Source organism: Ursus americanus, chromosome 9 (genome assembly GCF_024610735.1).
Source record: "Ursus americanus isolate L20-20 chromosome 9, mUrsAme1.1.p, whole genome shotgun sequence".
Lineage (NCBI taxonomy): Eukaryota > Metazoa > Chordata > Mammalia > Carnivora > Ursidae > Ursus > Ursus americanus.
In genome coordinates, this window is record NC_142135.1 from 35,651,575 (window position 1) to 35,665,836 (window position 14,262).

The window sequence follows — 14,262 nt, forward strand, 5'->3', positions numbered from 1 at the left end:
CATGGTGGGGGCAGGGCTTCATAGAAAAATGAAAACCCAAAGAAACTGTTAGGCTGAGGAGCCTATATACCATTTTAGCAAAGGATGTTAAGTTGTGGATCATTGATTAGACAAAGGAAAAGGGGGTTTGGCTTTTAGAAGAAGGTAAATATGTGGGAGAAACTAATGAACGATAATGGTTTCCTTAATAAGATTTGTTTATGCAGCCTTAGCCTGGTGCTATCTAGTATGAGGATTGCTCTCCTCCTCCTGGTACGAGAGAGGGGAAGACGCCCTGCTATTAGGCAGAAAGGGGGAGGGTGAGAATTCTTCCTGTTTTTATTAATTGTTTTCAGTTCAAAATAATCCTTATGCCAAAATGGTTTATTTGGGGATGGCATATTCTGGTCCCCTTAGGTGCTCAAACTGCTTTTTAAGATAGCTTTTAATGTTGATTTCAATGACTTCTACTTCAGCTGTTCGTTCACACCCCAACCATGCTTTGCGATTTAGCACAAACATAAATAATATCCTTTACAGTCCTTAACATTACTCTCTTGCCCATTCCCTGCTGCCCACTCCCAGCTCTGTGTTCTAAAGGCACTGTGCCCATACCTTTCTCATAGCTTATATTCTAATTATGTATTTTTATCTTCCCTTCTAGATTGTGAGATCTTACTTTATTCATCATCATGTATTCAGGATTAACATAAATAGTGCCCTGTACCCTTAAGAAACACTTGCTGAACTGAATTGGGAACAAGGGGGCTCTGGACTGTTTCACTTTAATGATACTGCTGCTAATGATGATGATAATAATATCACCACCAAATACACAGTTCTTAATGTGTGCTGGGCACCATCCTAAGAATTTTACATGTATTACCTCATTTAATATTTCAACTACTGTATCAGGTAGGTTTTATTTTTAAGTAGAGAGCAGTAATAACAGTTAACAGTTATGGAGCTAAACTACTGTGTGCCATGGATTATTATCTCACATAATCTTCAAAACCACTCTCATGAAGGGTATTAATAATTACTCTCATTTTACAAAAAAGGAAGTGTTTGTGTTTTAAGTAACCTGCTCAAAGTCATATAATTATTAAGTAGTGACTGAGGATTTGAATCTCAGTAGGCTACTGCAGAGTCCACATACTTAGCCATCATACCCAGCCTTTTCAAATTGTGGGTGGCAACCCCTGAAATCAATTTAGTGGGCTGCAATTAGCATTGTTTTATAATGAGATACACTAGAACAACAACCAAAAAATCTGACTACTTCACATACCATTGAAGTGAATACTGTTTTATAAAACCTTTTATTTCCCATCTATACAAATGACAAATGTGTGAATATAAATGCACATGTTGCAAAATATATTTCTCATCATGAGTCATCGTCAAAGTATTTCAAAAACCACTGCAGTAAAACACATTGGGTTATAAATTTTAAAACAAGAAGTAGCAATGAGTCGAATTGACCAAAAGTATTTCCTTCAGCATGCCTGCCCTCTGGGATTCTGGTCATACTTCAAACCTCTGCAGAAAAAGAGAAGGCTCTGTCAGCTTCTCCATATTCCTACTGATTCTGACTGGGGCACAGAACACAGAAGACAGTTCATCAGCTTTCGGATGAGATCCGGCTGAAAAATGAGATCGTGATTTTTGCACTATACTGGCAGGGCCCAGGATAACGAATGATACATTCATCACAAGGATAGGCTTAAGAGTAGAAGTTACTGGGAAGCAACATGAAGAACTTTTAAATTATTGATGCTGCCCAGAACAGAATGGGTTGCATTAGGAGAATTTTTCTGAAGAGTGGGCAGATCTTTTATGGGAGAAACTTAAGCATCCAACCGGATTAAAAGAGATGATCTCGAAGTTGTCTTGCAATCCTTGAGATTTTACAATTTGAATAAAATACAGTGAAAAACATTTTAAATGACAGACCCGTCTCTTATCTAATCAAATGAATTTCACTCTGCACACTGTTTTAACATTTCTCTGAAAATCCTTTTTGAAAACTTCCACGTTTGTTTTGGGTCCCCTTCTCCCCCGCCCGGATGCACATCTCAAGACTACTACTGAATGTTAACTCTCAAGTTCCAAAAAACAAGTCATACACTTTATTTGCTCTCGGTAGAACCCTCCCACATCCGTTTGGAATTTCTTTGCTTAGATAAATCCTTGATTTAGTTGGATTTAATCTCTTCTCTGTCATCCTGATCCACATCCATTTCCCATATTCCCTAATTTGCTGACAGAAATACCTCCAGTGGAAACTGAACTAAAGCAAGTAACACGGAAACCTGTTTTCCTCCACCCAGGCACGTTCTTTCCAGCAAACACAGGGTCGAGCGCCCCCTGCAGGCGGAGATCGAAGGAAAATGGCTCCCTTAGCCGTAGCAACGGTTTCTGTGTACAGCGCGGCCGAGAGCGGCGAGGGTCAAGGGCGGGCCGGGAACCCGGGGCTCTACTGTCAACGCAACGGTCAGGGGGCACTTTAGGACCCCCTGAAATTGCTCCCCACTCCCCGGCTTTGGTCTCCAGGACTGGTCGCCGCCGGCGGATCCTGGCAATCCCCGTGTTGCGACCCTGTCCCAACATCCGCTACCGTCCGCCACAGAAAACTAAAGCGCCCAGTTTCTTCATTCCATAACCGACTCCCTCAGTCGAGTCCGACCGTGCATTTGCTTCTCGGGGCCCGCCTTTCACCCCAGCTCCCGAAGGCAACTGCGATAGCAGATGTAATTTACTCCGGGCCAGCAGGTACTCACCTGGTTCCCAGACCCCGCGCAGCGCTGAGGATGCAACCGCCGCACAATTTACCACCGACTCCGCAAGTGCGGAGATGGGGGCGTGTCGCCCGGCCTGAGCCCCTACGCGCGGAAGGCGGACCACCGGGGGGCGGGACTAGAGCCTCTGCGGATGATTGGCCGGCCCTCGACTTGCTACCTCGCGGATAGGCCTTACAGCCCAGCCTCTCCCGCACAGAGGACCATTAGGCGAGAAATGAGTCCTAGTGGGAGAGTTCCCTTTCTCCTTTGCGTTCGTTTTCGATCGAGTTAAAAAACCGTTACTGTTCTGGATTGTTGTAGTACCCGCAAGATAAATTGATAACTACTCCTACTTAATTATAGAAATATAATTAAACGTTCAGAATATCTACAATGCAACCCAGACTTCGCTCCTTCCCTTTACATAAGAGTCAATGAAAGACAAGATTCCCTCTTCCTTCGTATGCCTTCAAATCTTCTGAGTACTGGTTATGAGACACCGTAGTGAGTACTGGGATACAAAGGCAAATAAGACATAATACAATCCAGATGAATGAAACAGTAGAGATAGTTTGGGGGGGTGTATTTTACTTTTATAATTTCAGATTGTCTGCTAAATAATAGGAACTCAATAATGTATTTCCCTTCCCTTTGCACTTAAATTAGATCTAGTCCTTTAGCAGGCATTAAAAGTGGTAAAAACACTGATGGTGGTAAAAATTCTGCTGAAAATATGGCTGACTATATTTTTATTATAATGCTAAATTTGCACGTTTATAGGCACAGATTTGAACTTTAGTGTAATCCTTAGTTTCCTTTATTAAATTGTCATGGAGAACAGCATCACATGCCCCAGGCCATGTTAAGTCACTTCACACCTCATTCCAGCCAGCACACTTCACTCAAAACTATGTCCTAGGTTTAATACACTGACCACTGTAACGACATCATTTTACTTCCAGCATTGGAGGAAATCCTTCAAATATTTGAGGAAATGGTTGTAATTCCACATGCTCTGTAATTTTCTTTTCATTCACACTTAATATTTTCTTCTGGTTATAATTATGTATATATACATTTATGCATAATTAAAAAGTAGGATAAAAAGCAACTTGAAGGGAATAGACTATGTGGGCATATTAAAATTATCACTATCATGTTCAAAGAGGTAAGACATTGCATCCCAGAAACAAGGATAGGTATATATTTTAGTTTTTCTTTGAATGTATACATTCCAATACACATTCAAATATACAAAGAAAAACTAATAAGCTTGTAGAAATTAAAATTACACCAGAAATGAAAATCCCAATAGATGGATTAGAAAGTAAAATTAAAGGAAACTTTCAAAGAGCAAAGGGAAAAAAAAAGGAAAAGGAAAGGTGAGAAAGGTCAATGAAGTTTAATGTTAGATTTTTTTTTTTTTTTTTTAAGATCTGGAGAAAAGAGAATATTGAGGGTAGGAAGTTATTAAACATTTCAAGAAGTGTCACCTGTATGGCTCGGTTGGTTGAGTGTCCAACTTTTGGTTTCAGCGCAGGTGATCTCATGTGTCCTGAGATCCTGCCCTGCATAGGGCTCTCTGCTCAGCCAGCAGTCCGCTTGTAGATTCTCTCTTTCTGCTCCTCCCCCCAGTTGCACACTCGTGCACTCACTCACTCTCTCAAATCTTAAACAAAAAACAAAGAAAATTTCCCACAACTGAAGAGCTTGACTTTCCAGATTCTAAGGACCCACTGAGTGCCCAGAACAGAGGAAAACAGCCCCATGCTAAGGCACATATTGTAAAATTTCAGTACACTGGCAAAGAAAATGCTACGTTTCCAGATAAAAAATGAAAAATTAGGAATAAGAATAGTTTTGGACTTCTCAACAATACAGGGGCAGGGGATGGGGGCACCTGGGTGGCTCAGGTCATGATCAAGCCCCACATCAGGCTCCCTGCTCAGTGGGGAGTCTGCTCCCTCCCCACCCCCATTCATGCACTCAAGCATGTGCTCTCTCAAATAAATAAAATCTTTAAAAAAAAATACTGGAAGCTAGAAGACTATAAAACAATCCTTCAAAATTTTGATGCTGGCTAAGAACAACACAAAAGGTCATTTCAGGCAGAGAGAACAGTATGAGAAACGCACAGGTAAGAAAGAAATAAGCACTGTTGCCTGCTTAAAGCACTGCAAACATCTCCTTAGAACCGAAAGATTGAGAGGTGGGTTGAAGTGGTGACTGAGATAGAAAAGGAGTCATATTATCAGGAACCAAATGTACTATCCTAAGACTTTTGACTTTACCAAAATGGGGAGCCACTGAGGATTTTCAGCAGGACAGTGCCATGAAATCTGTATTTCAGAAAGAGCAACTGGAGGAGAATGGAGATAACAAGGCTGGTAGCTGGGAGACTAATCTTGAAACTAAAAAAATCATGTGTGGAAAATAATACTCATAGCAATGGTGATAATAATAAGCACTGATTAGGCTAAGAGGTTTTACGGATTCATTTTATTTTGTAACTAACCTGTGAGGTAGGTGCTATTATTTCATGCCTACCTTACAAATGGCGAAAGTGAACCCTAGTGAAGTCACACTGTTAACAGAGGACACGGTGGATATTTGAACCCAAAACCTTTCACCAAAGTCCATACTGCTTACTGAGCTCTTAAATACTAACCAATCCATCAATAAGTCCCATTAGCTCAAATGTTATCTTACAACCAGCCACTTCTTAGACCCTCCACGGCTACCACTCTGGTCTGCCATCATCATTATCCTGAACTATATTACAGGTGGTCCTTCACTGGCTTCCCCATCCATCACCCATGCCTACATTATCCATTCTCACAGAACAGCACAAGTAACGTTACTCTCCTGTTTACTCCCATCATGAGACCATAAAATAAGCAGGCCTCTGACTACCTCAAAGTTTGAGTCGCATGGGCTTCATTCTGAAGTGAGAACAAGGCAAACTTACTTTCCACCCCTGAGACATTACACTGGCTGTTTCCTCAATTTCAGGAATTATCCTTCCCCTTGTCTTACTATGTCAGGTTCCTTCTCATCCTTCAGCCCTCTGCTCAAATAACCACTCCCTCTTGACTAATTTTCTAGGAGGGGTGGAGACGTCCATGTATTTATATATGTGAGGAGGCAACTTGTTTTTACATCTTCTCAGTTTACACTTTCTCACCTTATATAATTTAGTCTCCTTTAAGACTGTTTTTTTTTGTTTTTTTGGTTTTTTGTTTTTTGTTTTTTTGGAGAGACAGACAGATACAGTAGAGGGTGGAGGTGTGCAGAAGGAGAGAGAACCCTCATCTCAAGGTCATGAACCTGGGTTCATGACCTGAGCCAAAATCAAGAGTCCAACGCTTAACTGACTGAGCCACCAAGAAGCCCTAAGACTGGCCATTTCTGATTTCATCTACTATTTTTACATTTTTCACAACTTGAATCTCTGAAGATAACTTCAGAGCCTCAAAGCACCGTATTGACCATTATATATTCCTCCACTTTGACAATGAAGCTGAAGTTAAAAGAAATGAATTGGCTACTCACTGAGTAGCAGGGCTGGATTTGGATGTTTCCATGCTCTTCTCACGGACATGCATGTTCATAGTCATTGGTAAGCAGTTTAAGTAGGGGACAAGTTATGTGTTAACTTTAAGCTCAGATTTACTGATATTTATATTTATAGAACACTATTTGAAAGTCTTTTTTTTTAAGATTTATTTTTATTTTTGAGAGTGTGTGCTGATGTGAGGGGCAGAGGGAGAGGGAAAAAGTCTCTGTGCTCAGTACAGAGCCTGACATGAGGCTTGATCCCACGACCCTGAGATCAAGACCTGAGCTGAAACTGAGTCGGAAGCTTAACTGACTATGCCACCCAGGCACCCCAAAACAATCTTTTAAAGCAAGTTTATATCTATTTTACCTTTTTTTTCTTAAACTGTCCAGGTAGGCAAGAGGGAAGATGACTTCCATTTTTATAGATGAAAGGGACACAAAGAGGTGACCGGTTGAAATGCTGGTCTTGAGTTCCAATGGTAATACTTTTTCCATTAAACCACTGTCTAGTTAACCAAATAATAATATTCAATTAGGGGCGCCTGGGTGGCTCAGTCATTAAGTGTCTGCCTTCGGCTCAGGGCGTGATCCCAGAGTACTGGGATGGAGCTCCGCATCAGGCTCCTCCACTGGGAGCCTGCTTCTTCCTCTCCCACTCCCCCTGCCTGTGTTCCCTCTCTCGCTGGCTGTCTCTCTCTGTCAAATAAATAAATAAAATCTTAAAAAAATAAATAAATAATATTCAATTAAACCAATGATACGCAAAAGACCTGTGAGAAAATCAAAAGAGCTAAGAGCAACATATCGGAAGTGTTAGGGTTTGTTTAGGGGTTGTCATGAGATATTTATTGGACTCTTTTATCTGAAAAAGACAAGGTTAAGAAGGAACATAGCAGAATTACAAAATTATGGAAGGTATGGCTAAAAGAAAACCTGGACCTAGGAAGCACTCTTTAAAAATCTGAGCATGGTGGTACTTTGTATAGCACATAAAAAATTTATAGAACTTGTATTCAAGGATGGTAATAGAAATACAGTTGTTTTTTTAAAATGGCACAGTTAATTTTTTGAATGTCAGAGACACACATAGCTATTAGTGAAGATGGAATATAGCTAATCTTCAAAATGAACGTCAGATGACATCCCATAATGATGGAATCCTGGAACAGATGGGAGTATCCCAGGTATCCATATCCCTAAGATCAAGGCAAAAGTTTTTAAACATTTATTCATAGGTCAGTGTAAACCAGTCCCTATTGTTTTTTTTATATCCTGAAAGCAGAATTTTTTACCTTAATGATTATACCTCAGAAACTACACCTGCCTTAATAACCTGCTTCATCCACTTTACACAGGGTTGTTTTGCCTTACAGATGCAACCATTAAAGTTTCTTTTCTCTCACCCAAGATTTAAAATATAAACAAGTGTTATATACAAATACAGAAGGCCTACATCAAGTAAAAATGAAAAGTCTAACTCAAAATAATGCATGCATGCTAAGTACACTGGTATACTCAATATAAAATAATGCTGGAGGGTAAACAAAGTTGGGGATGTACAACTGTGGTTTCCAAGGAACTTACTTAATCAGACCTTCACAGGGCCCTAGAAAACTTCATTTTTAACAAGGACCCCAAAAGATTCTAGGCCTTAAATAAAAGTGTGGTTTAGGGAAGCACTTTAAACTTTCACTCTGTGTCAGATTACATATTCAATAAAAGTAAATTATAAATCATGTAATTGAAGAAAAAACTTTTCTTTATAGAAACTATTAATAGCGATCTAAATACAAGATGGATTTTAAAATGAAATGTTATTTGTATTCATAAAGATATATACACTAATCAAAAGCTATACAACATTAACAGCAAATCCAAGTACAAACGAAGATAATCCTCTGAATTCCATGGTTCATCGAGCATCAAAAACCACCACTGTATTACAATGAGTTAAGGACAAAAACATATTTAAAAATTACATGCAAGATTTAACACTTCCAAGTCACTGTCTCTTTGCAATAAACTACTTAATCTAAAATGAACAAAAGAATGGAACTCAGTATTTACTATGACAATTGGAAATGAACTAAAGAAAAAAAAAGATTTCAATTTTTATTAGTTTCCTTTCCATGATACAAAAGACTAATGCACCAAAAAACACTAAAGCAATGTTAGCAAGATAACATACTGGTTTAAAAAATATTGTAATTGCATTATTAGTTACCACATAACAGTGTACTTTCGGTCTTTTGGCTAATTTGTAAGCCTCACTTTTTCCATTAGGAAGCATTCATACACAGTATTTGTATTTCTCCTTGTATAATTTAGTTTGTCCATAAACTCAAACTCAAGAAGGAGTATAAGTAAAATAAGTTAAATACCGATCTTGAAAAATTGACTTATGAGAACTAAAATCAACTAGTATTTAGATATTTAGTATATGTCTCTACACTGGATTTTTATTATGAAAATAAGCCCCTTTTTTGGTAAGCAGTCTAAAAGTTATTATGTTTTTTTTTACCAGAAATCAATCTTTGACTAACAACCCAAGCATTATTCTTCACTTCCACTTACTTCATACTTACCAAGTTAAAAGGATACATCTTTTAGTCCTTTTCTTGTACATTATTCTGTATCCACATTCTCTGCATCTGATTGGATCCCTGGATTTTATTTCATTTTCTGTGTGACATTCTAAAAAAGAAAGCATGTATATTCAATGTCTAAAGGGAAAATAGGACAGACAAGCAAATTACCTTAACTGGGTTTTTCACCCAAAGCAATAAAATGTACTCAATTTCAAAGAGTATGGTGCTATGACCATGCTGAAAAGAAAACCACAGGCCCCAAACGGCCTCACTTAGGTTAAAGACCCCAAGTCAGTAAACCCACTAAACCAAGATTTAACACTTAACCTAACTGCAGTTTCAACCATGCAGAAATGTAACCTCTGATCAATCAACATGGGAACTTCCCTGTCAGCATTAGGAAATCTACTGCTTTTTGGTTCCTCTTAGGCAACTTAATATATTAGCCTAAAAAAAAAAAAAGAAAGAGAAAGGCGACCTTACCTAAAACAATGGATTCTTCCTAATAATTTCCTTTTTTTCCATTCCTCTCTACCTTTAAAAAACCTTCCTTTTCTGTACCCTTTGGAGCTCCCATCTACTTGCTAGATAGGATACTGCCTGATTCATAAATCCATTAATAAAGCCTATTACACCTTTAAAATGTACTCAGTTGAACTTTTATTTTTTAACAATATACTAAGGAGGAAAGAAAAAAGAGTTATGAACAGCACATTTTTCTCTCTTTTTTTAAAGATTTTATTTATTTGACAGAGAGAGAGAGAGCGACAGAGGGAACACAAGCAGGGAGAGTGGGAGAGGGAGAAGCAGGCTTCCTGCTGAGCTGGGAGCCCGATGAGGGGCTCAATCCCAGGATACTGGGATCACGACCCAAGCCAAAGGCAGACGCTTTAGGACTGAGCCACCCAGGTGCCCCAGAAAATGAATTCTTAATGAGAGTTTGTTTTTTGTTTTTGTTTTTTCTACAGTTGCTTGTATTCTGCTTTGTAACTTTAAAGATGAGAGACTCATTTAAGACAAAGTTAAATGTAATTATTTCAAAACGCCGAAGTAAAACACTCCTACTTTACGTAAGTTCTACCCTTACCTCCGCAGATATATATCATTGGCTGTTGCTTTGGGGGTTGAACGTCCTTCTGGGTGTCCATGGATAGGCCCTGAAATCACAGACTCAAATACTGAATATCTCAAAAGGGCGCCTCACAAATCCAACCATTTTTGGCCTCATTTTTCTCAGGAAAACCTAAAAAAGTCCCAATTCCTAACCGTACTTTTTAAAACCCTATGGGTAGACCTAAAGGACGAAACAAAAACACAACGTATTGCGCACTTACCCCCAAACTGGACACAACAACATTTTACAGATAATATTTCATTATAATCTTTACAACAATGCTAGCAGGTACCACCCTTACTTTACAGATGAAGCAACCCAGCCTTGTAGAAGTCTATTTGCGCAGGGTTATTCGGCTATTAAGAGGTAGGGGCACTGGGAACTGACGGCAGAGCTGCGTTCCCATTTATCACAAGTCCTACTTTTCCAAAATTCAGCAGAAGGCAATAAATTATATCCCTCAACAAGGGAACATGCGAACCGAAAATAAGGGGAGAATAACCCCCAAAAGCCAAACAGCTAAACTGAGAGAACCGAGCAAAGAATTAACACCATCCACTCAATCCCCACCTTTTCCCAATTCTAACCCCATACCGGACCTTCTTCACCTTCAAGGTCTTACCAGTTTGGGTCCAAATACCCACCTCTAAATACAACCAGACAATTCCCTACTCACGTAGCCCGGAGAAACCGCGTACTCTGAAGTTGGAGGCAAATTCCGGCCCCTCGTTGTGTCGCAGCCAACTTCCGGCGCTAGCATATGACGCATGTAGTCCCCGCCCCTTCGGCCCCGGGGCGAGGCCGAAGAACCCGGATTGTACACAGGCGGTAAAGCCGGGGATTTTGTATGTTAGGGTCTGTGGAGAAGAATTCGTGTTTCGCCCCAGTTTATTTCATTTTTCAGGATAGCAAAGCATTTCAATAGTTCCTCAAATCGAAGGGACTCTGCTTCTCAGACTAATGAAGTCAGTAGAAAGTAAACTATTTTCCAGGAGTGCTGAGGGTTAGAAGAGAAAGCGAAATGACAAGTGCCCCTGGAATCCTAGGCTAACCGTTACTCGGAGGAACACAGAAGCAGCGATTTTTCAAATTATGTTTTTCCAGTTGTTTGATACCTGTGCTGGGCCAGGGGAGCAGCCGCCCCCTATCCTTTGCGTAATTTCATTTTTGCTTTTGGAAACTTTCGTAGGCTCCCCTCGTCCCTCTGACCACTCCTTTTACTCGTTTTAAAGCAAAGGCTGGGGGCGCCTGGGTGGCGCAGTTGGTTAAGTTTCCAGGGGTTGGTTTCTGCTCAGATCCTGATCTCAGGGTGCTGGAATCGAGCCCTGCGTCAGGCTCTGCATTCAGTGTGGAGTCTGAGATTCTCTTTCTACCCCTCTCCCTCTGTCCCTCTCTTTCGTGCTCTCTCTCTCTAAAACAAATTAAAAAAAAAAAAAAAAAAGCAAAGGCGGTATGAAGGCAGCTGCGTCAATTAATTCCACTTAAAACTGAGAGATATTGATAGCAGTAACTACCCATTGATTGACCTTCCTTCCATCGTATGTATTCCTCCTTAGATGAAACAAAACGGTCCGCGCAGTGGAGGTGTGCTTTTTGAAAGATCAAACTCAGTGAGATTAATAGCAATTGGGTTCACAACATTTACATTCGTTTGCTTCTTTCATAGCAGGTTTTCACTTAGAAGGAGGAAGAAGAAAATAAAGTAATTAAAATTTAGAAAATAGTTGTTAATAGTGACTACAGTTAAGCAGAGAAACAGGTTTCTTCCTCCCCAACATGCACTATGTCCTTGATTTCTTATTAAGCAGAATATACTGCTTTCCATCCAGCAACTTGAGAACTTTGAGCTTCACCTTTCACTTCCAGAAGGAGTTCAAACTCATTGCACCTCTATGGACCAGGTTGGGAGATTTCACTTGATCCTCCCAGTCTTCCTGGCTGCCAATTTTTTAATTTTGGGGGAAACATAATGGATTTTCTTGCTTCTTCCTTCACAGACAGGCCTACACACAGTATAAATATTTAACCATTAGCTCTCTTACAAAGTATCTCTCCTGTCAACCAAAAAGAGGGTAATGCAGTAGAACAGCCAAAATAGGCTTTCCTACAAGAATTACTAGATAAGACTATTGTTATAGGCGAAAGATGATGGAGAGGCGCCTGGGTGGCTCAGTTGGTTAAGCGTCTGCCTTCAGCTCAAGTCATGATCCCACCCACCTGCGATGGAGCCCCACATCAGGCTCCCTGCTCACCCAGGGAGCCTGCTTCTCCCTTTCTCTCTGCCTGCCACTCCTCCTGCTTGTGCTCTCTCTGCCAAATAAGTAAAATCCTTAAAAAAGAGAGAGAGAGGGAAAGATGATGGAGTGATCCAGAAAGTGTAACTTTATTTATTTATTTTTTAAAGATTTTATTTATTTATTTGACAGAGATAGAGACAGCCAGTGAGAGAGGAAACACAAGCAGGGGGAGTGGGAGAAGCAGGCTCATAGCGGAGGAGCCTGATGTGGGGCTCGATCCCACAACGCCGGGATCATGCCCTGAGCCGAAGGCAGACGCTTAACTGCTGCGCCACCCAGGAGCCCCCAGAAAGTGTAACTTTAATCATTGCACACTTTACTGGATTCTGACTCTCCAGGTGAGGTATTAAGATGATTCTGGCACATAACACACTCTATGGAGATCAGAATGGATCAGCACATGTAGAATAGAAATGGGTCTTGGGACGCTGTGGTGTGGTAGAGGGATTAGAAGTGGTATCAAAGAGATACAGATTTTCAACAAGAGTCCATGTTTCCTATCAGCAGGAACCAATAGTTTTAAGATCACTATGGAGCATGGTCAGTGTAAACTATTATCATTGGTAACAGCTAACTTTTCTTGAGTACTTACCATGTGCAGATATCACTGCATTGCCCTCTCCTAATAAGGGCAGATGTCTTGTTATCTTGGATACTTGTGCTTTTAATTCCTTAAAATATGATTATGGAGATGCAAGTTGCTATTTTCCTCCCTGAATCTCTGTTTTTCATTTTCCTCGATCTTATTCTTTTAAGTATATCTGCATAGCTTGAGACACGGTGATTGGAAAAGTCTTTCATTCTGTTTTGCTGGATGGTCCCCAAAAGAAGAATTAGATCCTGAGGAAAACAGATGGGTTTTAGAATTCTGAGGTCAGTAATGGGATGACATCCAATCCAGAAAAGGAAGCAAAAGGGCCGAAGACCGTGGTGGGTAAAGAATAGGAAAATATAGCTCAGTGATTTGTATTTGGGGTATATGAGTAAAGCCAGGACAAGTGTAACTAGGTTCCTTTTTGCCCTTTTTTGGGGGGGGAGTAAAAATTATTCTTTAAATGATAGAAGGGAGTTATACTTTTCTGCTCTTCAGTCATAATAAAATATCTAAAGAAAAATAAATTAACTAGAGAAAGAGAAAAGAGCAATGTTTAAATGGCGTTTGGGATTGTGTGGATTTTTTTAAATCATAGGCAAAATTCCCTGCCCTGTTTACATTATAGTGGGAGTGAGGCTAAGACATTAAACGATAAGTAAGTAATATGGTATTTTCATTTTTAAATTATTTTTTCTAAATATTTTATTTATTTATTTATTTGTCAGAAAGGGAGAGCACAAGCAGGGGGAGCAGCAGGCAGAAGGAGAAGCAGACTCCCCAGTGAGCAAGGAGTCTGAGGACTTGATCCTCGGACCCTGGGATCATGACCTGAGCTGAAGGCAGATGCTTAACCAACTGAGCCACCCAGGTGTCCCAGTAATATGACATTTTAGAAAGTGATAAACTACATGGAGAAAATTCAGCAGAGGAGGATTGCAAATGCTATGGTGGGGGAAGGGCAAAATGGCTGTAACAGAGATTTGTTTGAAGAGCTAGAGAGGGCACTAGTCACTCTATCTGGGTACGTATGGGTGTCTTCAGAGAGGTGCTATCTTGAAGCATGGGATTCACCAATTCCTTACCTTAAGTCCTACAGGTACCTGGAACTTAACAACCTTATACTAAATTCATCTTATTTTCTTCCAAACCTGTCCTCTGTGCTTCCTCGACCTCTGCCCCACACACTTGATTCTGCTAACTGAATATGTTGGGCCCAGGTTCTTCTCCAGCTCCCCTGGCTTCAGAGTCATGCAGTAGCTTCCTGAGTGGTTTCCTTGCAACTGCCCTCACCTCTTTTCCTTCTGTTCTCCATTCTGCCACTAGAGTGATCTTTTTAAAATTAAAA

General features: G+C 40.2%; 2 protein-coding genes across 7 annotated transcripts in view; both read right to left on the bottom strand.

The window, feature by feature from the left end:
* SPAG1 (sperm associated antigen 1) overlaps positions 1–6,985 on the bottom strand; it is a 65,660-nt gene extending 58,675 nt beyond the window's left edge. For 4 of the 5 annotated variants that reach the window (XM_045805866.2, XM_045805864.2, XM_045805865.2 and 1 more), the window contains exon 1: positions 2,763–6,985. The gene's annotated coding sequence lies outside the window, so the exon portion shown is untranslated. The remainder of the gene's footprint in view (positions 1–2,762) is intronic. The other variant, XM_045805863.2, reaches the window with a different exon arrangement.
* A 142-nt stretch (positions 6,986–7,127) lies between these two features.
* Positions 7,128–10,770, bottom strand: POLR2K (RNA polymerase II, I and III subunit K). 2 transcript variants are annotated; one of them, XM_045805872.2, is made up of 4 exons: positions 10,702–10,770; positions 9,999–10,068; positions 8,925–9,017; positions 7,128–8,258 (listed from the first exon to the last, which is right to left on the bottom strand). In XM_045805872.2, exons 2-4 carry the CDS (start codon positions 10,057–10,059, stop codon positions 8,236–8,238), a joined length of 177 nt encoding a protein of 58 aa, XP_045661828.1. In that variant the 5' UTR covers positions 10,060–10,068; positions 10,702–10,770; the 3' UTR covers positions 7,128–8,235. The 2 variants fall into 2 exon arrangements, with proteins under 2 accessions (XP_045661828.1, XP_045661827.1); XM_045805871.2 differs by having other exon boundaries at positions 10,670–10,767.
* Between the last annotated feature and the right edge of the window lie 3,492 nt (positions 10,771–14,262).

What these genes read in the sequence shown, in the direction of transcription:
- POLR2K (XM_045805872.2), bottom strand. Translation starts at nt 10,059, where the DNA reads ATGGACACCCAGAAGGACGTTCAACCCCCAAAGCAACAGCCAATGATA. An exon ending in AATGATATATATCTGCGGAG is followed by an intron (nt 9,018 to 9,998) that starts GTAAGGGTAGAA and finishes TTTCTTTTTTAG; the next exon opens with AATGTCACACAGAAAATGAA. An exon ending in CAAGAAAAGGACTAAAAGAT is followed by an intron (nt 8,259 to 8,924) that starts GTATCCTTTTAA and finishes ATTGTAATACAG; the next exon opens with TGGTGGTTTTTGATGCTCGA.